The sequence below is a fragment of the Crinia signifera genome, chromosome 1 (assembly GCF_055691185.1).
Source record: "Crinia signifera chromosome 1, ASM5569118v1, whole genome shotgun sequence".
Lineage (NCBI taxonomy): Eukaryota > Metazoa > Chordata > Amphibia > Anura > Myobatrachidae > Crinia > Crinia signifera.
Genome location: NC_139217.1, coordinates 152,432,857 through 152,458,584, shown reverse-complemented (window position 1 = coordinate 152,458,584; position 25,728 = coordinate 152,432,857). Strand labels below are relative to the sequence as shown.

The 25,728-nt window shown below is 43.0% G+C and overlaps 1 protein-coding gene across 7 annotated transcripts in view; it reads left to right on the top strand.

The window, feature by feature from the left end:
* The window catches only part of ANKRD17 (ankyrin repeat domain 17), a 117,151-nt gene that overhangs the window by 60,903 nt on the left and 30,520 nt on the right, over positions 1-25,728 (top strand). For 5 of the 7 annotated variants that reach the window (XR_014471456.1, XM_083174721.1, XM_083174715.1 and 2 more), the window contains exons 15-20: positions 1,511-2,266; positions 12,055-12,203; positions 14,003-14,114; positions 16,101-16,246; positions 22,612-22,754; positions 23,970-24,183. Coding sequence is in view for 6 of the 7 variants with exons in the window: in XM_083174721.1 (XP_083030847.1) it covers positions 1,511-2,266; positions 12,055-12,203; positions 14,003-14,114; positions 16,101-16,246; positions 22,612-22,754; positions 23,970-24,183 (1,520 nt within the window). In the remaining variant the exon portion in view is untranslated. The remainder of the gene's footprint in view (positions 1-1,510; positions 2,267-12,054; positions 12,204-14,002; positions 14,115-16,100; positions 16,247-22,611; positions 22,755-23,969; positions 24,184-25,728) is intronic. The other 2 variants (XM_083174711.1, XM_083174730.1) reach the window with 2 other exon arrangements.

Here is a 25,728-nt window from a genome sequence, read left to right as displayed (position 1 = left end):
TAGGGTGAAAGTTGTAAGCTCGTTTATATTGAAATATGCACACAATTTTATTTCTTTGGAAACTGAAGAAATAAAGTTAAAAAAAAAAAAAAAATTGTAATATTTTAAAACAGTTACTCCCCGTCCTTTTTATTAGCTTAAAGGTTAGTGCCAAAAAAATTTTTGTTAATTAAAAGGTGTGGGGTTTTTTTTATGTTGGTTTTTCCACATTAACATTACTAATATATCTGCATGCTTGTTTCTGCCCCAACCTGATAAACTTTACACTCATGGTGAGATATTGGCAAATGGCCAATTTTGACTTAAGCTATTTTGGCTAGATTCACTGCAGGTTTTGACTAAGCGATTTTGTCAAACTAAGAATAGTCTATGATCTAGTCAATATTGTCTTGCCTTGAGTCTATCTATGCTAGGAGATACAGAATGAAGGTGCCCACGCACTACTTTTTGTGTTTTCATGTGTTTTCTACTAGATCGCACATAGTTCAAATCGCATGTTATACACTAAAACGGTGTGCGATTTTTAACTAGATGCAATGCTATCTAGTACAAAAGTACTGCCTGCACAAAGCCAAAAGAAACCTGGTGCGACATGAACTGAATGCAATGTTTTGTACTAAAAAGTTTGATCATCTTCGACCATCGCACGTGTGGGCATCTTTAGCGTCGCTATCGAAGCATTAAAAAAAAATACTGAGAGATTTTCTCTAACCTAGGAGATTCTAGTCAAAATCTCTTGCCAAAATCTCACCATATGTACACCCTTGTACTAGCGAATTACTGACTAGTTGAACTTAAGCTGAATAGAAAGTATTACTGAAATTTAGTCTTGTATTGTTAGTGTTGGCAATCTCTCTGGTTATCTGTGAAGTATTTGTATAAGTTGTAGGGAGAAACGGTTCTCTTCTGGAGCCAATTTAGCACATCTGGTTTCAAAAGGCTGTCCTTTTATCTAGCAATCTTCTATACTGTGAGTAAATCCCCCTATACTTAATGGTGGTATCAACTTTTAGCTATGTAGACCAATATATGCAAGCCTTTATTTAAAGGCAAACTCCACTCTCTTGGAGATTTTATTCACTCTATTAAATATCTAGTGGATATATAGCATTTATCTGTACTGGAGCTATCCTCTTCAGAAGGGGAGGGGCAAGTCCTGTCTGCGGCATTATCATAGATTGCTCCTGCTTCAAGACCGGTAAGTGCAAATATATATATACACTATTAAACACTATATGTTTTAAAGAAATTACTGTATATGCTTTTTAGTTTCCAAATTACGCCACCGCCCCCAAAACACACATTTACAGCTGTTACCTTTTTGAAGTCAGGTTACTTAATAGCCAATTCTTAAATATTAAACACAAATGTAGAAACTTTCAGTACTTCCTTTTTGTAGTGTCATAGTTTTGTATCCTTGCAAGTCTCCCCATGTCTGGCATTAGCAGTCATGGGGGTGCCATTCCTTTTGCGCTACCATTGGTTCTGAGGGGGTTTCTTTTTCACACAGCGGCATCTAAGCAGAAGTCCAATGGCCATGTGCCAGACAGCAGCCAGGACGCACAAGGATACATCAGCAGTCAGTCTCCAGAAAGCATTGTAGAAGAAGCTCAGGGCAAACTGACTGAGCTTGAGCAAAGGATCAAAGAAGCCATTGAAAAGAATGCACAGTTACAGTCCTTGGAGCTGGCCCATGCAGACCAGTTGACTAAGGAGAAGATAGAGGAGTTGAACAAAACGCGTGAAGAGCAGATTCAGAAGAAGCAAAAGATACTGGAAGAGCTACAAAAAGTTGAGAGGGAGTTGCAACTAAAGACCCAACAGCAGCTTAAAAAGCAGTATCTAGAAGTAAAAGCTCAGAGAATTCAACTTCAACAGCAGCAGCAACAGCAAACCTGCCAACATCTTGGACTGCTAACTCCAGTTGGGGTTGGGGAAGAGATCACTGAGGTAGACTATGCCCATTTACAGCAGGTTGACACCATCCTGCTCAAAGAGGACTCCCAGCAGACTGCATTACAGATGGGCTTTACTCCCATGCAGCCTCTGGCAATGCCTCAAGCTTTGCCTCTGGCAGCGGGTACTCTATCCCCTGGGCCCATTGCTAATCTCGCAGACCTCCAAGGAGTTATTGTGGGACAGCAAGAATTGGGTCAAGCACAGCTCACGGGTCTTGGGCAAGGTGTCCTCACAGAAACGCAAGAAGGTTTAATGATAGCCAGCCCTGCTCAGACACTCACTGACACGCTGGATGACATCATGGCAGGTGGGTATCTTGTTTACGTGTGCAATGATTGACTTATATTTCTGGTGTCTTTTAAATGCTAGTTTTTAGACCCGTTTCTATAGAAGAAATAGCTTTGTATTTTTTTTTTTATCTGTATGTATTAATACATATATATATATATATATATATATATATATATATATATATATATATATATATATATATATATATATATATATATATATATATATATATATATATATATATATATATATATATATATACTGGAAATTATGCATTTTGCAGTTATTTAATGTTTTTTATTATGGAACTTAATATAATTTGCCTGTACCAAATTACCCTTTATGCTGAGCATTAAAAATGTGTAATTTGTGTGATGAGGAGAAATACAATGAGAGAACACTTCCCTTAACACTTGGCAGTTTTGCTGGTGTCAGAGTGATAAAATAGTCCCAGGTAGCACTCTTATCTGTTTACTGCTTGCAAAGATTACAGGGAGTAGAACATACACCTGGGAGCTTATGTAATAGCCTGCAAGATGCAATCACTGGTGTGACTCACAGGTCTGTTTTATTTGTTTTTATTTATTTTAATTGACAATCAAAATTGGTGTTGGTTTAAAAAAAAAAAAAACTTTTGCCACTTTAAAAATATATGTGCAAACTTCCTGGATACTAGCCAGGGCTTGCATCTCTTAGGCCAGTGGATCTCAAACTCTGTCTTCAGGGCCCAACACAGGACATGTTTTCAAGGTGCACTGTGCATCTCCATCTGTCACATTTCAAAAATCTAAAGGGGACCTGGAAACATTAACTGTGTGGTGTCCTGAGGACCGAGTTTAAAAACATGTGCCCTAGGTTGTTACAAAGTTATGTCTGTAAGTGCAGGTATATTTAATAGGAGGCTGGTAATCATTGTGGAAATTAGTGGATTTAGTAAAGGTGCTTCCAAAGTTAAACATTTTTTGTTCTACTCTATCCAGAAATTTAGGTCTGTATTCAATCCGAGATTCTGACTGTCAGAATGTCTTGACAGTCAGAATCCTGGGCTGTTTTTAGCCCAGCTTGACAGGAATTCAATATTTCGACTGTTGAAAAGGGGATGTTTTGGTGAAAAAGTTTGTGGATTGTCAAAAAACAGCCGTGACTTCAACCATACAGACAGAACCGATGAAACTGGTCTAATAGTTGGATCTGTTTTGTCGAATTCCACCTTCTATGCTGTCAGAGAAGGCCGCATTTAATAGGTGGCGGGTGCTGTTTCCCCTGTCGGAAATAGCGCTCTGATTTTATCTCCTCCCCCATGCCCCCCTCTAAATCTTTCATTTTTGGCAGCATTATTATTTAGCGTAGAAGTCTGACTCCTTACCCAGATAGGTGATCATTTTAAATTGAGTTGGGGCAAACTACATAAATGTATTTCTATGTTAACCCATAGTTGTGACTTATGTAATTTCGTAATTAATGTATGCCATCCCTTAAGTGTTTCCCTAGGTTTCCTGCTATTACCACTGTCCTCTGTATCATTTAAACACTCCTATTTTGCTTCATTCTGCACCGCCTGTAACACTTGATCCAGAGAGTAGTTTATTTTAAGAAATGTGCTTTAACCTATGGACTGCTTTAACCCTTTGAGCGCCAAGTGAATTTTTCTAAATCGGTATAAAGATTCCCAAACAAACATTTTTTTGATCATAATATTGTAATATTTACCTTTTTTATATAGGAAATCTTTTTTTTTTTTTTTTTTTGTTTTGTTACACAACATTTTGTTTTTGAATTTATATAACAATTGTGATCTCTGCTGGTATTTTTAGCAGATATTTTAAACTTCTCACAAAGATGTTGGCATTTAAAGAGTTAAGGGATTTCAATAAAGCATTTGATAATTGTAAATAGCTGAAGAAAATTCTGTTTTTTTTTGTGAGAATTTTTTTTATTTTTTTTAAACAAAGAACCAGAATACTCTGCAGTGCTTTACAATTATCAAATGTTTTATTAAAATCACTTCAAGCAGTCCATAGGATAAAGCAATACATTTCATAAACCTTTTTCTAATGGACAAGTTCTTTTTAAAGGGTTTTTCGATGTCCTTCTACCCAAATGTAGGCCTTTTGTGTAGCACTTACATCACCATCATTACATGTACAAGAGCATGTTTTACAAACTACTGTGTATAAGACACATGCAGCTGCTGTAGAAGGTAGGTGTATTTTGTTATGGCTTCTGGTTAGTGGGTCTTTCTAATACAAAAGAAACCCCAGCTGTTTGACTATAATAACATCACACAGTTTACAACACTGCCATTAGACATGTAGGACCAGCAATATACTTTAGTTGATCTGTTTTAGTTAATTTCCAGGAATGAGGCTCCTACTTAATGTTCCTGTCACATAATAGAGTATATGAATGTGCAATTTATGTTTTCTGGAGCATTTATTTAATGTCATGAGCTTGGTCACTTTGAAACGGCAGTGTTTGGAACATTGAAGCATTCCTAAATGCCCATGTGACTCAGCCCTTAGGAGTGTAAATCCTGTTGACACATACTGTAATGGTTGGGAATTTTGGAGGACCATCTATGTTGCCTGCTTCAGAGGCATGCCCTAACGAAGGATTAATTACATCGATATGATAGAACCAGCTGCACAATAAAAGTTGTGACTTCATGTTATGCATCAACATTTATTTCTTAAGTGGATTGTAAACTGGTAATGATCCATTTTATTGTACCAAGGTCATGTTTTGGTTTTAATAGCTGTATATTTATATTTTTATCAAATTACTGTACGATAGCATTATCTCTTTAAAGTTGTATATATTTTTCCTTCGCTACTCTGATGATTTTTTTACTATAAAAATGCCAACAGAGTAGTCTTTATGTGTATTATAAACTTAGTCTTTTAAATGTTGTAGGGAATTGCCCTTACAAGTTTAGTGTACTGTACATGTGGTGATGTATGCCAAAACTGCCAATATAGATACTTTGCTTTGCAATATGGCATACTAAGATTTTCCCGTTCCTTTTTGTTATGGAAAGTAAACTAGTTTTCACTAACGTCCTTGATGGGATACTGGGAATGGTCTTAAGACATTGGGTATTAGAGGGTATCCGCAGGAGACAGGCACATCTATAACTTTGAAGCTGGGTGTACTGGCTCCTCCCCTCTGATTCCCCTCCCAGGAACCAGTTTAGAAAAATGTGCCCTCAGGAGAGGATGCACACTGCTGGAGCTCCAGAGAGTTTGTCTTCAGTTTATTTGGTACTTATGTATTATCTGGGCTCCCATGTTAAATGCACCCCATTTTTTCATACCCCTACTATCCAATTACGCATGGAGTTGATTTTATATAGTGTGGTGAGCGCAGCGAGCCACCGTGCCCGAAGCGTGGCGAGCGCAGCGAGCCCCGCGAGGGTACGCGGTGTCATAAGAAAAACGGGAGCCCAGATATTACATAAGTACCGTTTATTTTCTTTTATTATTTTGGGGTTGCTGTGTTGGACTTCACAGTATCCCTGCTTCGAGGGAGTCAGTTGAGGAGGGTTCAGCTGCAGGCCTCTTAAGGTACCGAGCTGTCCCTGCTGCAGGACCACTGTCCTGAGAGGGTGTTTGTACTCACGGGCATTGCGCTGCAGTGATACTCACCCCCAGCATGGCGCACACTCCTGACACAGTCCGAAGACGTCTGTGGTGAGTAGAAACCGGGGTCCCCACAGTGGGGTACCCCGGCTCATTGTGCGGCAAGATGGCGGCGGCGGCAGACGCGGTACCCTGCACAGGGGCTGCGCAGACCCCCTGTCACAAACTGGCTGCGGATGACAGTCCCTGGGCTACCAGGGCAGATCCCACAATAAAGCGCTGTTCAGTGTAAGGGCGCCATTAAAACTGACAGCCAGCGCCAGTATAAAGATCAGTGAAGCCCCTGCGCCATCACAGGGGGGCGGGGCTTCAGCGGAGCGAGGCCAGAGCTCTGAGCGCGCATTCACTACTTCCTGCTTCTCCCTGGGCGCCATTACTGCCTCCAGATCACTCCTCAGCGGTGAGGTGTTGGACAGAGGAAATCTGCAGAAAACAGCAAGTGTATTATAGCGCTAAAATCGCTTAATTGATCACTAACTGTACTGTGTTTGTGCGTTGTACCAACTCCTAAATAGGAGTTCAGGTTGTACAGGGTGTGCTGGTCTCCTCAGTGTAATCTGAGCGCTCCCCCACGTGCTTGTTAAGCTACACACTTCCAGTGATAGAGCTCACACATATATAGCTGCTATACACTGCACATTGATTATATATATCTTTATTTCATTGTGATTGTGGTGTGTTTGTGGATATAAGGTTACTCTTTCCTTCAACATGGTGAGGAAGTTAACCTGTCTCATTTGCAGCAGCAAGTTTGTGCCTAAGTCCACCTCACAGATTACCTGTGAGGAATGTATGACCACTCAGACAGGGGTTTCACCCCAGATCAGTGGTACTCCCCAATCAGACTCACAAGAGCCTGAGTGGGCTGCAGGCATTAAAACCATGCTGCAGGCAGTGTCAACGCAATTGGCTGCAAATACAATGCAGACCAAACAGGTGCAGCAGGACATAACAGTTCTGGCCGCACGGGTGGATAATTTGAACACCACCACGGGCCAGTCACGGAAGCGTGCTGCGGCCGCCATGTTGCCTGATTCAGATGATGATCTGCAGGCGGGTGACGACATGGATGATAACGTGGATGACGGGGCTCTGATACCTGATTCACAGTCATCTCTTAGGGGCCCGGAACCTCTTATTATAGCAATAAGAGAAGTTTTAGACCTTCCCTTAGCAGACATGCAGGAAGGTGACCCGTTTTTTGGGTCCCAAAGGAAACAGCAAATTGTTTATCCTGAACAAGTTGACCTTGATGAGACGTTTAAGGAGGCTTGGAAACAACCTGAAAAGCGTTTCCAACTATCTAAAAGGTTTAAGTCCAACTTTCCCTTTGATTCCGCCACTAGAGAGGTGTGGGAAGAGCCTCCGGTTGTGGATGCATCAGTGTCCAGACTGTCCAAGAAGGTGGTTCTCCCTGTCCCAGGGGCTGCAACACTGAAGGATAGTACAGACAAGAAACTGGATACTACCCTTAAGTCCATGTACACTGCGAGTGGGGCGTCTCAGAGACCGGTCCTCGCCAGTTGTTGGATGGCAAAGTCCATTTATACATGGGCTTCTCAGATCCAGGAAGGCATGCTGGCCGATATGTCAATGGCGCAAGTTGGAGAGAGACTTCGCCATATCCAGGACACTGCAAAGATCCTGTGTGACACTCAAAAGGAGCTTGGAGCTATAAATGCTCGCTCCTCCGCAATGGCAGTTTCGGGCCGCAGGGCCCTCTGGTTAAGACAGTGGGTAGCTGATCCAGAGTCAAAGCGTAGTGTGGAAAGTTTGCCTTTTAAGGGAGAAAAGTTGTTTGGTAGCGAACTTGACGACCTTATATCCAAGGCTACAGCCGGCAAGTCGACTTTTCTGCCGACAGCTTCCACTCACGTTAAACGTCCCTTTCAGGGGCATTCGTCCCAGTCCTTTCAGGCGTCTCAGTCCTTTCGGCCTTCCAGGCCCAGGCAGAGGGCGAGAGGCTCCAGCTCGGCCACCAGAGGGGGCCGTGGTAGGTTCAGAAAGCCCGCCAGCACAGGATCTCAGGATCGTGCCGCTAATGCCACCGCCTCTAAGCCTGCAGCATGACTCGGGTTCCGACCCTGGAGTCACTTGCGAGGTGGGGGGTCGCCTGTCAGCTTTCAGCCACGTGTGGTCAGTCTCTCACCTGGATTCCTGGGTGAGAGATCTTATTACCAACGGCTACAGGCTGGAATTCGAAATGCCTCCTCCTCGCAGGTTCTTCAAATCAGGTCTCCCGGCCCTACAGGCAGACCGGGTGAACCTGCAACAGGCAATACAACGCCTACTGACGTCACGGGTTATCACACCTGTCCCATTGGAGGAACAAGGAAGGGGTTACTACTCCAATCTGTTCCTCGTGCCGAAGCCGGACGGCTCGGTACGCCCCATTTTAAATTTAAAGTCACTAAACCCTTTTTTAAGGGTTTACAAATTCAAGATGGAGTCCCTCCGGGCAGTAATAGCAACCCTGGAGGAGGGAGAGTTCTTAGCATCGCTGGATGTGAAGGACGCCTACCTCTACATACCTATTGGGGGTCCACATCAGGCTTTCCTGAGGTTTGCGCTGAAAGATCTGCACTTTCAATTCAGAGCGCTGCCATTCGACCTGTCATCAGCGCCACGTGTGTTCACGAAGGTGATGGCAGAAATGATGGTACTGCTCAGGAGGTCGGGTGTCAACATTATCCCCTACCTGGACGACTTGCTGATCAAAGCAAGGTCGGAACAGGTCCTGCTGCAGGATATAGCAAAGACCAGGCAGGTTTTATCCGAGCATGGGTGGATCCTAAATATCCCCAAGTCCTCCCTGACGCCGTCGCGTCGTATCCTCTTTCTGGGTATGTTCCTGGACACAGAGTTGAAAAGGATTTTCCTCCCTCGGGAGAAGATGGAAGCCATACAATCCCTGGTGATGGTGATTTTGGCAAAGCCTCAGGTGTCGGTTCACCAATGCATCCAGCTATTGGGCAGGATGGTGGCCACCTTCGAGGCCATTCAGTTCGGACGCTTTCACACCAGGGTGTTCCAACTGGATCTGTTGGCAAAATGGTCGGGCTCCCATCTCCTGATGTACAAGAGGATTTCTCTGTCGCATCAGTCCCGGCAGTCCGTTCTATGGTGGACTCAGGAGTCGAACCTGCTTGCGGGTCGGAGATTTGGCATCCAGGACTGGGTGCGACTCACGACGGATGCGAGTCTGCAGGGATGGGGTGCTGTGACCATGGACAGAACCTTTCAAGGTCAGTGGACTCGGTGGGAAGCGAGACTCCACATCAATATCCTGGAGCTGAGAGCTGTATACTATGCAGTGTTACAAGCCCAGGATCTCCTCCAAGGTCGGGCGCTCCAGATACAGTCCGACAATGCAACAACTGTGGCCTACATAAATCGCCAGGGAGGCACGAAAAGCAGGACTTGCATGAAGGAAGCTTCCAAGATCCTGGCTTGGGCGGAAAGGTACGTGGTGGCTCTGTCGGCCATCTTTATCCCGGGTGTGGACAAATGGGAGGCGGACCTTCTGAGCCGTCACGCCCTCCACACCGGGGAATGGAGCCTGAATTCACAGGTGTTTGCAGCAATTGTGGACCGTTGGGGCCAGCCATCGATAGATCTGATGGCATCCCGGTTAAACCACAAGGTCCCCATGTATTGCACAAGAACCAGGGATCCCTGCGCAGTGGCAATAGACGCCCTGACAATTCCATGGGTGTTTCCCTTGGTGTACCTGTTTCCACCCATACCACTACTGACAAGAGTTCTAAAAAGGGTTCGAAGTCAGGGAGTGGAAGCCATTCTTGTGTCTCCGGACTGGCCAAGAAGGGCTTGGTTCTCGGACCTACAGAGCCTGCTGATCGAGGATCCTTGGCCTCTGCCTCTAAGGAGAGATCTTCTCACACAGGGCCCTTGCGTCTTCCAAGATTTAGGGCGGCTACGTTTGTCGGCGTGGAGGCTGAGCGGAAAATCTTAGCTCAGAAGGGTCTGCATTCATCAGTTATCACCACGATGATTCAGGCCAGAAAGCCGGTAACAAACACCCACTACTACAAGATCTGGAGAAAGTACGTGGGTTGGTGTGAGGAACAGAAGGTCCCCCCTGCGAAATTTAACCTGAACAGGTTATTGTGCTTCTTACAAGCGGGATTGGATTTGGGTCTCCGTTTGGGCTCACTAAAAGTACAGATTTCGGCCCTGTCCATATTCTTCCAAAGAAAATTGGCTGTCATCCCGGAAGTACAAACTTTCCTTCAGGGGGTGCTTCACATCCAGCCTCCCTTTTTACCTCCTACACCTCCTTGGAGTTTGGACGTCGTCCTAAACTTCCTTCAATCCTCCTGGTTTGAACCGTTGGAGTCGATAGATTTGCGGTATATCACCTGGAAGGCGGTGGTCCTTTTGGCCCTAGCCTCGGCTAGAAGAGTGTCCGAATTGGGAGCCCTTTCCTGTAAGAGCCCCTATCTAATTTTTCACTCTGACAGAGCGGAGTTGAGAACAAACCCGCGATTTCTTCCTAAGGTGATCTCTTCCTTTCACCTTAATCAGCCAATTGTAGTCCCGTCTGCGTCTAGTTCACCGGATATTCCGGTATCCCTGGATGTGGTGCGTGTCTTGCGTGTGTATGTCCAGAGGACGTCAAGAATCAGGAAGACAGATTGTCTATTCATTCTGTATGACGCACAAAAGAAAGGACACCCTGCATCTAAGCAATCCATTGCTAGATGGATTAGGACTACAATCCAACAAGCCTATGTGACGGCAGGCATGCCGACACCTCCGGTTTTAAAGGCTCATTCCACCAGATCGGTGGGCGCATCCTGGGCGGCTGCTCGGGGTGTGTCAGCTCTGCAGCTTTGTAGAGCTGCTACATGGTCGGGGCAACACACCTTTGTAAAGTTTTACAAGTTTGATGCCTTGGCCAAAGAAGATACCCAGTTTGGGCAGGCAGTACTGCAGCAGTCTCCGCACGTACCCTCCCGTTCTGGAAGCTTTGGGACATCCCCAATGTCTTAAGACCATTCCCAGTATCCCATCAAGGACGTTAGTGAAAATAGGAATTTAATACCTACCGGTAATTCCTTTTCACGTAGTCCTTATGGGATACTGGGCGCCCGCCCTGTGCGGGGGTCTGGCTGCAGCTTTATTCTGCTTATAAAGTTCAGAAGTTAACTTATTGTCTTCTGGTTCTAAGGTCTAGTTCAGTGACCTTTGTTAAAGAAAATCCACCCAGTTGGTGGTATTATAGTTTTATTTTGATGAATGCGGGTGTGCTGGCATGAATCTCACCACACTATTCACACTTATGTTTACATAGGTGACATATAAGTTATTCCTCTCCTATGTACATTCTCCTTCGGGCACAGTTTTTCCATTAACTGGTTCCTGGGAGGGGAATCAGAGGGGAGGAGCCAGTACACCCAGCTTCAAAGTTATAGATGTGCCTGTCTCCTGCGGATACCCTCTAATACCCAATGTCTTAAGACCATTCCCAGTATCCCATAAGGACTACGTGAAAAGGAATTACCGGTAGGTATTAAATTCCTATTTTTTCCATCTACAAATATTACTCCCTGTATACAATATCAAGTATCTTCAGAAAAAGATTGTACACTACTTTTCTTTACTGATTTAAATGTGTTTGAATACATGCAGAATGTAAGTTCTTCAAAGGTAGAATAAAGTAAAATTAGTTTAAGGGGCACTATGTAATCTTAATGGGTATAATTTAGTGGTGGGGATGAACTTACTTTAAGTAGTTCCCAAAGTTGTACTGCCCTGCATTTTGTAAAATGACCTACTACAATCTGTATAAATACAGTGAAATGATGGAAGTGTCTCCCTGTTTTCTATAATAGATTTAGATCTAAACATTACTTAATTTTAGTCTTCTGGTAGTTTGTTAAATGTTTGCCACTCATTGATTTTAATTAGTTGACCATTTAGGTCTTTGAAGTTTTTGCTTCCATGTTAATAATGCCAAGCTGGCCTGAACTGATCCCAGTGGTCTGCGATACCACTTTACGTCCAGTTGTATGTTATGAGTGCTAAAAAGTGTAGCACTAACAAACTACTGTAAAGATGCAAGTTTTCACTTAATTCTGTACAACCTACTATTTTTAATACATTTTTTTCTAGCCTGACTAAATGTAGATATTTTGTTCAACAGCAGTGAGTGGAAGAACATCTGCAATCTCAAACACTCCTACCCACAGTATTGCTACTTCCATTTCCCAACCTCAGACGCCAAGCCCAAGCCCCATCATATCACCTTCAGCCATGCTGCCTATCTACCCTTCCATAGATATCGATGCACAGGTAAGAGGTTAATATCCTAAAAAATAGGTTATAACCGAACCCTAATATACATCAGACTTTAGTGTCTCTTGTATTTTATTTTTATTTTGGACGGCTTATGATTGTCTTTTTTTATTGGAATCTTGAAAATTTTGTACTAAAGTCAAAGCATTTGGCCATCATTGGTTGTAAAATGAACAAGTGTTTGGACATAGATCCAGGAAAGTTAAATATTTAATGGGACACTAATGAAAACTTGTAAACTTCACTTGACGCTTCAAAGTAGTCAAGCACTCCACTCTTGTCACTTGCCTGAAATGTATTGCCTTGTAGTGGGGAGTGCAGATAAAGATCTAACATAATAAAATAGGAATTATGTTTCTTATGATGCTTATGCCTTTGTGTGTCAGTTCCATTATAATATCAATATATCTGATTGCATTGGATATCAAATACTTGCGATTTTGTTCACTTTTTCACACTATTTCTCAGCACGATTGGTTGGAATCGGGTGACAAGTGACCAAATCGTACAAGTGTATGGCCAGCTTTAGAAACTCGCCATAGCTACTAGTGTAGTATTTAGTCTGCCCTTGAACCAATGCTGTTTAAATGGACTACAGTTGTAAGTGTGTAATTTTTTTGTGCTTATTAGATATATCTCAATGTAACTGCAGTTTAAATACTGCTAATAAATGTTGACATGAGTATCCACCTATAAGGAAATCCAGTGGAACTCTAAATTTATTAAGAGTTCTATAAAAATTTTCAGGTGGAACATATTTGTGAGAACATCTGACACAGAAACGAACTTGCCATGTACAGTGTAGAAATATAGATGGTTAGTCTGTTAGGTACTTGTGTATTATCACGGCGCCGGCATGCGCAACGTAGTTGGCTTAGTCAGAGCTACGCAATCAGTGTCAGCCAGTGTAGTCGCAGTAAGGCAGGGTAGCAAGCGTAGTGTAAGGAGTCAGCACCTCTCACACAGTGCTGGTAACTGCCAGATCCCCTGCGCTGGCAGACTCCAGCAGAGAGGCTATCATGCGGGCACCAGCGGAGAGATGCTCCATCTGCCTGAGATGCACGAGTGTCTCATACGCTTGTGCGTCTCTGCAATTCGTAAAGGACGCATATACCAGTGCTCCATATTACATACCGGCAAATGCCTCCATTTCAACCCCCTCACTATACACGTCAACCCGATGTGTGGCAAGCCCCGCGGTACGCATCCTCCAGAACTGTTCATACACCCTCTATCCACGTCTGCGTGGAGTTGATTTTATAAAGTGTGTCGAGCCACTGAGCCCGAAGCATGGCGAGCCCCGCGGATTACACTTCAAGTAATCCGCGGGGCTCGCTGTGCTCGCCACACTTTATAAATTCATCTCCACACCGACGTGGATAGTGGGGTATAAACAGGTCGGGAGGACGCGGACCACACTTCGGGCTATCGTGGATAGTGGGGGTGTTTCAGGAACACATTCACACCTGTCATGTGAGGCAGGTTAAAATGATCAATGGTTCCCACACAATCTAATAAGCGCTGAATGACTACGCTAACTACATAAGCTCCGGCTAGCCGCGAACGTACTGACTACGCTGGTTGCGGGAACACAATGCTGATACTGACAGGGACGCTAACTACGCTGGCTGTGGGAACACTATGCTGATTCTGACAGGGACACTATGCTAACTACGTAACAGGCACCATGATAATACACAAGTACTGTCTGTTATATTTTAGGTCACATGCAAGCTTGTAAAATATCTATATATGTGGTGTTTATTACTTATTACAATGCTTTTCATGTGGGGCAGACTGAAAGTAATCACGACACAGCTCTCACACTTGCCTGTGCCGGTGGACATGAAGAACTTGTGCAAACGCTCTTGGAAAGAGGAGCCAACATTGAGCACAGAGATAAAAAAGGTAAACATTGCTATGCAAAATGCAGAAATTGATTTTGTTTTTTAATCTGTTTTAACAGTGTACATTTTGAGGTCAATTGTTAAATAACCAAAATCTAAGTGGAGCTTACTTTCCTCCACACTGCATATATTTCAATGCTGGGCCTCTCAGGTTTAACTGTAGGGAAACGGGGTTTTTTTCTGGGTCCACAGCAGTAGGCTGCTTTTTTTTTTTCTCAGGAATAGGCGGCACTCACGGGTTTCTTAGTGAAAAAATGCAACCTTGATTGCATATCAGAGATCCTGGTCCTGGATCTCTGATATGCAATCAAGGTTGCATTTTTTCACTAAGAAACCCGTGAGTGCCGCCTATTCCTGAATGAATACATGAGGGCTGCAAAGTCTTGTAAGGAAGGCACCAGGTGAGCAACATATTTGGAAGCTGCTGGGGAGTGCCGGATATTTGGACTGTATATGTATGTGTATATGTATTTTTTTTTCTCTTCGTTCTATCTTTCTATCTTTATGATCATTCGCATGGCCTGTTGCATAAGTACAACCTCTAAAACTGTAAGATGTTTAAAGTGGACTGGTAACTCCTACTGTCACCCTCCATCCCCTATATGAGTGACTGCATTCTGGGCATTCCTGGTTACTGCAGCTGGTTTTGACTGGGAGATCTGATAAGATCCTTTATAAAAGTTTCCTCCATTTATGAAGTATGTTCTAGTCTTGCTGTACTCCAGTGCTATGAGGTAAGGCGGGTGCAAAGTCTTTGGCTGGAGAATGGTTTCTGTTTACCAGTTTCAGATAAAGCTTCTAGTTTAACAGTCTAGTCCAAAAAAAAAAAGAAATATTTATTCAGTCATTGGGGATTAGAGCTGCTGGCTAGGCACACAATGATAAGTTTGAAAGATTTCTGTGTTTTATTAAAACGTTTGAAACTACTTCTCAAAATGGCAAGCAGATTGGGGGATTACACTATATAAGCCAAATGTACAAACGATGACTGGTCTATAAACCATGCTTCCTTGTGTATCTACCAATGCACAAACCAGATTTCCAATGTGCATGCTTTCGCTCACATTTCAAGGGCCAAAGCTGGGGGTAGTCCTCCAATTAACTGCTCTACAGCATTGTGGTTTCTTATAGAGACTTTTTTTAACGCCTCTCGCCAGCTTCTAAATCTTATTTTCTTTCATGGTGGCATCCTTTTAGCCAAGTTAGCATACATTTTTACTTATTTATTCCTGCATTTTCCCATCCTGACTTACAACCAAAATCAAATTTCAGGGAATACGTGAATTTCTCAGTTTCTTTTTTTTCTTCTTCTAGATATTAGAGGGCTATGTAACTAGAACTTATTAAAACAAAAAATGTAACTTCTGGTCCTCATTCCCAGATAAGGGTTTGGCCTTTTGAGTTAATTGAGAACACATTTTTACAAGTGGGATCAGAGCAGTGGAGCCTGTTCTCCAAACTCTGACTCTCCATTTTACTGGATTGTTGATGGTTGCCTGGCTGGAGTGGAACTTTTCTTTTGCTCGGCTGCTATCAGGAGTCCAACAATGACAGCATAACCAATTGTACTTCCCTTTTAAAACCTTTTAAGTACGTATTTATCTGTCTCAGTGATATACATAGGAGGAGGTCCCCCTGGGTACCTATTTATCTGTGTCACCAAGCAGGTTCAGACAAAAGGGATTTAACCCTTTGACTGTCAACATCTCTGAGAAAATATTCGCTAAAAGCCAGCTTCCCTTACATTTGTTATACAAAATCAAATAAAAAAATTTGTTAAATATACATTACAGGTCATTATGATGAATACAATGTTTGCTTGGCAATTTTCACAGCAATTTTGACGAATTCACTTGGCACTTAAAGGGTTAATGTAAGGGCAAAAGGCCAATGTATTTGAACCTGTTTTTTCACAATATCATTTTTATTGCTTACTTCTCCATGCTTTAAACAAAATCACTATTGTAAAAATGTTTGTGTATTTTAGGTTTTACACCACTTATCTTGGCTGCCACTGCTGGTCATGTTGGTGTGGTGGAAATCTTGCTGGACAATGGTGCTGACATTGAAGCTCAATCTGAGAGGACCAAAGATACACCATTATCATTGGCGTGCTCTGGTGGCCGACAAGAGGTGAGTACATTGGTCATTCACAGAAAACTAAATTACTTAGAACGGGGAATTCAATCAGATGCGTTGAGCAGAGGTGATAAAGGATGATACCTCAGGGTTTAACTTCCGGGATTTTCGGTTACAGACCTTATTTCTGGCCTTATAACTGGCGTTAACCCATAAAATCTCAGAATATGTTCTGCGATTTTATGGGTTAACTCGTTCAAAGTACACATACTAAATTAGGGAGGTGCTTTTTAGAACTGCTTAGGCTCAAAGAAAGTCACTCTAGTTAGCTGCATGCCGCTGTCAGGAATAATTGAATAGCCACACTACTTAAATTAGCCCACTGTACATTACCACGGCTAATTGATTTCCCACAAAAAGTAGAAGCAGATTAGATGTAAATGAATTGCTTGCAGAAACCATCTGTAAGGCCATGAATAATACTTATCAGAGGCTCAAACTAGGGAAAGTACAATAAAACTATAACACCGGAAAACGCATGGGGAGTCTGCTAGCTAATGGTCTATTGCAGGCATGTCCAACGTTGGCCCTCCAGATGTTGTGAAACTACACATCCCAGCATGCTTTGCCACAGTTTTGCTATTAGAGAATGCTAAAACTATTGTAAAGCATGCTGGGATATGTAGTTTCACAACATCTGGAGGGCCAACGTTGGACATGCCTGGTCTATAGGATTTTTAATCCATAAATATATAGGGAGATCTGCTAGCAGGGGCGTAACTAAATGAATGTAGGTCCCATAGCAAACATTTGTAAGGGCCCCTATATACCATCCAATGGTGTCAAATGTATAGAACTGCTAATTTTGACATGTAAGACAGTGCCAAATAGCAGCTGTATCCCCTGCATCTATGGTAGATACGCCCTTGTCTGCAGGGTATGAGTAAACATTTAAATGCGCTGAACTAAATTACATTTCCCCCTCTAACCACAAATGCGTTTCGTAACCAAGCAGCGTTTCCGGTGACTGTTATTTATGAAAATAAAATGACATTGATTCTACTGTGCATTTGTCTCAATGATGGCTTATCTGTTTAAGGTCACCAATGTTGGCATTTTAAATTCCCTCCTAAACAGAAAAACCCTTAAAATTTGTCCACACCACCAGTTCCCCCTCTTAACCCTGTGTCTACCTGAGATGTCCCTGGCACAATAAAAAATAAATAAAAAACTCCTGTACTAGTGGCTTTTAGTATATTTATTTAGTTTCCACAACATAAACCTGTAGACTCTTAAAATAAATTTGCAAACTCCAAATGCTGGTTGCTAAAGTATTAAAATCCCTCTGTTGTGTAATCTCCATATTTACACAGATCTGTATAAGAATAGATATACTGTCCTTCAAAACTCAACTTTGGAGCAAGGAAGAAACTTGTATGGGAAGCTGGAGAGGCTTACTTTCACTTTACAGTGGGATATTTACTAAAGCTTCTGAAACAGCTGATGGTTTTGCACAAAGCAAGCTATCAGATTCTTTCCCCGATTTGATTTGGAATTTTGGACTCACCGAAACCATTTGTGGGACAATTCTGTCCCTTGTGGTATAAAGGGATTAAGTGCTGGAACAGGACACAACTACATTACTTGTTGGTTTCTGACTCCGCCCCCAATTAGCCCACCTCTAGTACAGTACTTCTTGCACACAAAATTCTGTGAAGGTATTGATAAGTGACCAATCAGCAACTCTGTTCCATTCAGGCTACACACCGAACCTCCCAGGAGGTGCTTACAACCTCGTGTAAGAAGATGTAACCAGCTATTAAACAGGGCACTTAAAGAAACATAGGCTTGGGGAATGTTGGCAATGATTCATCACAAATTAGACTTTTTCATAACAGGCTATCTTTTCTTATGGTTTTAACAGAAGATAAAAAAAAATCCATCTTGTACAAGAAGGTATTACTAAATGCATAGAATTTTGTTAGTCTGTAACTACTTTCAAGCGATTATAAAAGTCAGAACCATAGTTATCACACAATAAATCTGGATTCATTGCCTGATAGAGATGAAATTAACTTTTTGCTGTTTTAGCCAGAAAGGATTGATGTGAAGAACCTAGATTTGTAATATGAGGTTACCAGACAAAGCTATCAGCTCTGACACCATTCCTTTTACTGATGATGGGAGAAACCGAAAGTAATTTTCCAGATGAATAATTTTGGTTCCACTGACTAAAGAGGCTGAAGTTGAGAGTGAGACTATGGCAAAGTACTAAATTAAGGATCCACTTGGCCATAGGTGGTACATAGGGTGCTTGGGTGTATAAAAGACATTTCTCATATATCCACCTGCATGTTCTAAAAAAAAATCTAAATAAAAAAAAAGCTTAATGTTAAGAAAAAGTCACAATCTACACTGAACTGTAAATGTGCATATACATGGAATAATGCCGGAAGCGTTCTGACATCGTTCATGGGTGTATTAAATCGTTCATTAGGCTTACACAACGATTTGATACAGTTCACAAAAGAATGGGCTATGATCTTCCTACATGCAGGAAAGATCATAGACCTTTATTAACTATCTGCGGGTACGCTCATAGTTAACGATGCATGGAATATTTTAAATGATTGGTCATTCCCATCGATCGGGAACGCCCACATTGTCCTTGAAATCGTCTCCTAGTGTTGTAAAAAGAAAGAAAAAAATCAGTACAGGGCACAGAGCAGTGCCTTGCATAACTTGTACCTTAGGGCACCAAGAAAAAACTGAAGCCTTTAGGGGGCGAGGAGGAGCCTGGGCTGCACTCTAATAAATCTAATCTCTTTGATGCTTGTAACTGAAGCTCCATCCACGTCCCAGTGTCCACCATCAGTATGATAGAAAAAGAAATACCTCAATTGTTTGCTCACTTTCCAAATACAGTGGTTATCAAGAAGACTTGGAGGGTTATTCATTGCTCTGATGGTAAGCAGTGCCGATAGCTTGCCATCAGAGTATTCAACTGCCTCCCCTTCACTCGCCGATTCCTTTCAATGAGGTGGAAATGGTGAGTGTGCCCATTTAAATGGCAGGGCTAGCCACAAAATGCAGCGGACTTGCTGCATTTGCAGCGTACCTCGCCATTTTAGGGGATCAGGATTTCTCCCTAACATTGAATACGGCAACATGGTTTGACGGCGAGGATGGCTTTTCCTTGTAAAAAAAAAAGCCATCCTTGCCGTAGAAAACTCCCTCGCTGTGGCATTGAATACCTGTGTCTTTGAGGCTACATAATCTGACTTGTGGACTTGATATTGCGAGCAAAAGTGCTGTCAGAGCAACAGCCATGCTTTCAAATGTAGACAAGCCATATCCTCATGGAAGAAAGGGCCTTGAGGTATGACACTTTTGACTTGTGGCCACCATATACAGTACATATAGAATTTCTGCATAAATTGGTCGTAAGATGTGTTCTGGTTAACATCTAAGTCACAACAATAGACAGTCTGCTTAAACTAATACCACACAATGTTCTCCTGGGTTTTTTTTTAACACACCATGTAAACATGTTTGTGGTCAAAGTATGTTGAACCCTTTGATTTAGTGACTGGTTGACCCTTTGGCAGCAATAACCTCAACCAAACATTTCCTATAGTTTCATATCAGACCTGCACAAAGGTCAGGAGGCATTTTGGACCATTCCTCTTTTTACAAAACTGTTTCAGTTTGGTATATTCTTGGGATGTCTGGTGTTAATCGCTGTCTGGAGGTCATGTCGCAGCATCTCAATTGGGTTGAGGTCAGGACTTTCCAGAAGGCATATCTTTTTCTGTTGAAGCCATTTTGTTGTTGATCTACTTCTATGCTTTGGGTCGTTGTCCTGTTGCCTCAACCATCTTTTGTCTATCTTCAATTGGTGGACAGATGGCCTTAAGTTCTCCTGCAAAATATCTTGATAAACTTGGGAATTAATTTTTCCATTGATAATGGCAATCTGACCAGGCCCAGAGGCAGCAAATTAGGCCCAAACCATGATGCCCCCCTCCACCATTCTTCACAGTTGGGCTACGCTTTTGATGTTGGGTGCTGTGCCTTTTTTTTACTTCACACATAGTGTTGTGTGTTCCTTTCAAACAACTCAACTTTGGTTTCATCTGTCCACAGAATATTTTGCAAGTAGGGCTGTGGGACATCCAGGCGTCAAACGTGCAGCAATGTTTTTTGGACAGCATTCCGTTGTGTCCTCCAATGAACTCCATTGTGTTTTGCATATCGTAGATTCATCAAAAGAGATGTTAGCATGTGCCAGAGATTTCTGTAAGTCTTTAGCTGATGCTCTAGGATTCTTCTTCACCTCAATGAGCATTCTGTGCTGTGCTTTTGCAGTCATCTTTACAGGCTGGCCACTCCTAGGGAGAGTAGCGACAGTGCTGAACTTTCTCCATTTATAGACCATTTGTCTTACCCCGGACTGATGAACATCAAAGCTTTTAGAGATACTTTTGTAACCCGTGCATATACACAGAACAATGCCAGAAGCGATCCAACATCAATCAGGAGTGTATCAAATCGTTCAATGTGTGTACACACACGGAACGATTTTGAGGGGGGGGCACAATGGCTCCATGTACTTGCCACAGATTTTTTTCATCCCTCGATGGGAATCATCCGGCACCGGCTGTTGCACATGTCCGGTGATATGTAGATTAATATCTGCCTAAATTACTTTGACCACATTCTCCATGTATTCAATTACAACAACCTTTTGTGTTGTAAGATCTGACAAGACAGCCATCACCACAGTGAAGCTTTTGAATGCTGTGGCCCAGCTCAAAGGAAGTGCTTGGGCTGAAAAGTGAACCTAATGAGGCTGTGATGGACCTCCATATGGGAAATGCTGAAATAAAAGCCTTTAATATTGAGAAAAGCCAGGAATGCTCAATGTTCCATAGAATTAATGACTGAACCAATAGACCCTATCCAGTGGCCATGGGAGTGGTAACCAGTGAACTGGCAAGTGTTGTCATGGGTGCCCATGGCTCATTTATATGCATGGAGAACGAAGACTAGTTTTTCTGATTTGACACAGAGCTACTTTACCATAAATTGTTAAAAAAAAAAAAAAATCCTAGCTATGATGGAAAAGTGCAACTATGTAGCAATCTGTGATGCAAAGTGTTTTGACAGACAACTTTGCCGACATTTGTCCACAGCCAAAAGAGCATAGAATGGGCACATGAATGTCAGGACTGGACATAAAAAAAATATGGCCTGGTCTGAATCATCGCAGATTTTCCCCCTCTAATACATTGTGTAGATGGCCAGGTGCATGACTGTTGTGTACATGGGGAAGAGATTCCCGTATGTTGATCAGATTGCACATTTGTGGGATGTGTTGGAAAAAAAACTATAACAAGCCATGGAGGGTCCCAACTCGCAAATTACAGAGCTTAGAGCAGGGGTGGGGAACCTCAGTCATGGGGGCCTTGCCGGTAGTCAAGTACAGGAGAATTCTTGCGAGAGGTCAGTAGTTCTCGTGAGATGCCTCTTAATCAACAGCAGCCGGAGACGGTCAGTCCTATTCAGTGGCAGCCGCCGGAGCATGAAACAGCTGCAGCAGGACCATTTGTAAGAGACATTTTTACATATGCCCCCCCCCCCAAAAGATTTTTTTCCCATACAATTGGCCCTTGGCACAAAAAAGGTTCCCCACCCCTGGCTTAGAGAGTCTGCTGCAAATGTCACACAGGACACCTTTTAATGGTCTTGCGGAGCCCATATCATAGCGGCTTAGAGCTGTTTTGTGGGAGGTGAAGTGGAGAGCCCTGTACCAAATGGAAATAAATATGTACTTTCCATATCGTTGCTGTTGGTGACCCCCAAAATATCCACTATAAATACCAATGTCACTCACAGCAACTGTTGTTTTAGTATAAATAAGTACAAATACAGCCAATTCAAGTAATCAAAGCTTTGTTAAATATTGCACCCAAAAAAAGTTACTGTGAGTGACGCTGATATATTGAGGATCGCTCACAGCAATGTTGGCACTCAAAGGGTGAAGAGCAGGGCTGGGCAATTGCGGCCCTCCAGATGTTGAGGAACTACACATCCCAGGATGCTTTGCATTAGTTTTGCTATGTGGCCATGCTGAAACTGTTGCAAGGCATGCTGGGATGTGTAGTTCCTCAACATCTGGAGGGCCGCAATTGCCCAGCCCTGGTATGTTCTGTTAGTGCTGCATCTTCCTCTCATGTACACCTCCTCATGGGCTCTAGCCATAACGTGTTTGAGATGTTGTTTCAGTAAGGCATAGTTTGTTTCCATAAGGCCTAGCTCACTCACTTAATTTTTATGCTAATCATATTTTACTCGTAAGTCTAAAAATGGTACTTGTATTTGCTAATTTGTGTTAAACTACTTTAATATTTTTTTAGGTAGTTGAGTTGCTGTTGGCTCGTGGTGCAAACAAAGAGCATAGAAATGTTTCCGACTATACTCCTCTAAGTTTGGCTGCTTCCGGTGGTTATGTCAATATCATCAAAATCTTGCTTAATGCAGGTGCTGAAATAAACTCAAGGTATGTTTTTTTTTTTTTTTGTTCTCTTAAAAAAATTTTATATATATTTCTGGTTAATTTGTTTTTAAGATATTTTGGTACTCTTTACCTAGCACGGCGACCATCGCATGCACTAAAAAACGGGTGCGATGCGATGCCCGCGATGGCCGCGATTTCCCATAGGGACCAATGTTAAAAATCAGATTGGTCGCGATTTTAGTGTTAAAAGTCAGATTGGTCGCGATTTTTACATAGGAATCAATGTTAAATGGGCCACAGAGCCCTAATAGTCCCCCTGAAGTGTGAAATGGCCCCCACAATTTTTAACGCCACCCCACGATCAACGTGAACCCGAAGCGTGGCGAGCGCAGCGAGCCCGCGAGGGGCGGCGGTACGCGTCCTCCGACCATTTCATACCCCCACTATCCACGTCGGCGTGGAGTTGAGAATAGAATAGTGTGGCGAGCGCAGCGAGCCACCGAGCCCGAAGCGTGGCGAGCGCAGCGAGCCCCGCGAGGGGACGCGGATACCTTCACAGGTAAACGCGTCCCCTCGCGGGCTTCACAGGTGTCCGCGTCGCCACGGACACCTGTGAAGCCCGTGAGGGGACGCGTATAACTGTGAAGGTATCCGCGTCCCCTCGCGGGGCTCGCCACGCTTCGGGCTCGGTGGCTCGCTGCGCTCGCCACACTATTCTATTCTCAACTCCACGCCGACGTGGATAGTGGGGGTATGAAAAGGTCGGAGGACGCGTACCGCCGTCCCTCGCGGGCTCGCTGCGCTCGCCACGCTTCGGGTTCACGTTGATCGTGGGGTGGCGTTAAAAATTGTGGGGGCCATTTCACACTTCAGGGGGACTATTAGGGCTCTGTGGCCCATTTAACATTGTTTCCTATGTAAAAATCGCGGGCATTGAGCCAATTAACGCTAAAATCGCGACCAATCTGACTTTTAACATTGATCCCTATGGGAAAATCGCGGGCATCGCGTCGCACCCGTTTTTGATTTACCCGCGATGCCCGCGATTTTTTACCCCCGACGCCCGCGATTGTAATCGCGGGCGCCGTGCTAGGTAAAGAGTACCGATATTTTGTACCTAGTAGATCATTTTGATTTCTGTGTGTTTTTATATAGGCTGATCTAGGAATTTATAGAATCCTCTGTGTCTGACTCATCAGATTCCGTATAGCCATTTCTTATTAACTGATAAAGCTTGTCCTTTGTTTTCTTCTTCAGAACTGGTAGCAAGTTGGGTATATCTCCTCTTATGTTGGCTGCAATGAATGGTCACACCGCTGCTGTTAAGTTGCTTTTGGATATGGGCTCTGACATCAATGCACAGATTGAAACTAATCGAAACACTGCTCTTACGCTTGCCTGCTTCCAAGGAAGAACTGAAGTTGTTAGTTTGCTGCTTGACAGGAAGGCTAATGTGGAACACAGAGCAAAGGTAATTAAAACTGGTGGAAATGGATTTGCTTTGAAGGTGCATACACACGGTATGATTCTGGCTATGACTGATATACTGTATATGGCTAGAACCACTGATATTGCCTATATACACTGTGTAATTTTGACTATACTAAAAATAGATTGTATGTTTTCTAGTCAAAATTGAGCTGCCTACATAGTCCAATACCTTGGTGGTGCCCATCGGCATCACAAAGTGTTATGCACAGGGTGCGATATGAACTAGTATAGTCAATATCTATGGTTCATATTGCACCCTGTATACCCCTTTTGATGGGGTCAGAAAGCCATATACAGTAACTGTAAGGGCTCGTAAATTTAATTCCCTAATTTCCCACACTATGATTATTTGATCAAAGAAATCCAACACCCATTTTTGGGTTGAAACTGGAGGATCAAGCGTTTTCAGATTTACTTTCAGCTTAGGTGGACACTGGGTGGCTTAGGAGACATAGTCACAAAGTAGATTAACTCTTTATATTGAGACAGCGGCCCCCACTTATACCCCATCATCTCCCAAGCGCTGTTATTTTACTTGGTGCCTGACAGTAAGGGCGCTTTTTTGAGGAGGGCTGCTTGCAGCTCGGTTTTACTACTTTTACTTTTTATTTTTTACCTTCTCATCATGGCCAGTATGTGGACCTCTGTCACACCAGCGTTTGGGAACAGGTAAATGGCTCTCTGCCTGTTAGCAATCACCACCAGCTGGCTCCTCAGTCTTCTATTCTAGATTACCTGGGTTTAGGCTGCATACGGGTAATTTCTGCAGGTTCCTGGGCATCAGAGAAGGTTCTTTGCCTGTCTCGCCAACCCCTTGGCTATTTACTGTACTAGGTTCTCCGCCAAGGCGTCACTCTACCCCTTTTTGTTAGTGCAGTTTTTCCACCTTTACAACTCACATAGTTATTGTACTATGTGTGTGTGTGTCTGTCATACAAATCCCCGTTCCTGGTGTTCCGCTTGGATCATGCCATACTCAGATTAACGATCTCCCTAAAGCAGGGCTTGACAAATTGTTCTAAAATCTAGGAGTCAGGACAAAAGTGTAGGAGCCAGACAAAATAAATCCCCCCCCCCCCCCTCCCAAAAAAAAATTAAATATACCCCGATTGTCCCTTTTCAAAATATCACATTTAAAAAAAAAAAATAATCTGCTCATTGTCACAATACCAGCTCTTGTGCTGACACCTGATGAGGACGGAGCTGAACTCAGCTATGCAGCAGGTAGTATACACACATTTTTTTTTAAGGCAGGGCACATTATACAGTAATATTGCCCCAGTAGTGCCATGCTGCCAGTAGTGACACAGATATAATTATCCCAATAGTGCCATAGCCATAATTTCTGCAGCATTTTATTTATTTATTAACAGTGTCTTATATAGCGCAGCATATGCCGTTGCGCTTTACAAATGAGACAGTGATAAAACAAACTGGGTATTTACAGATAGTCAAAAGGTAGGAGGGCCTTGCTCGCAAGCTTACAATCTTGATGCACATATACACACCCGTATAATGCACCCGG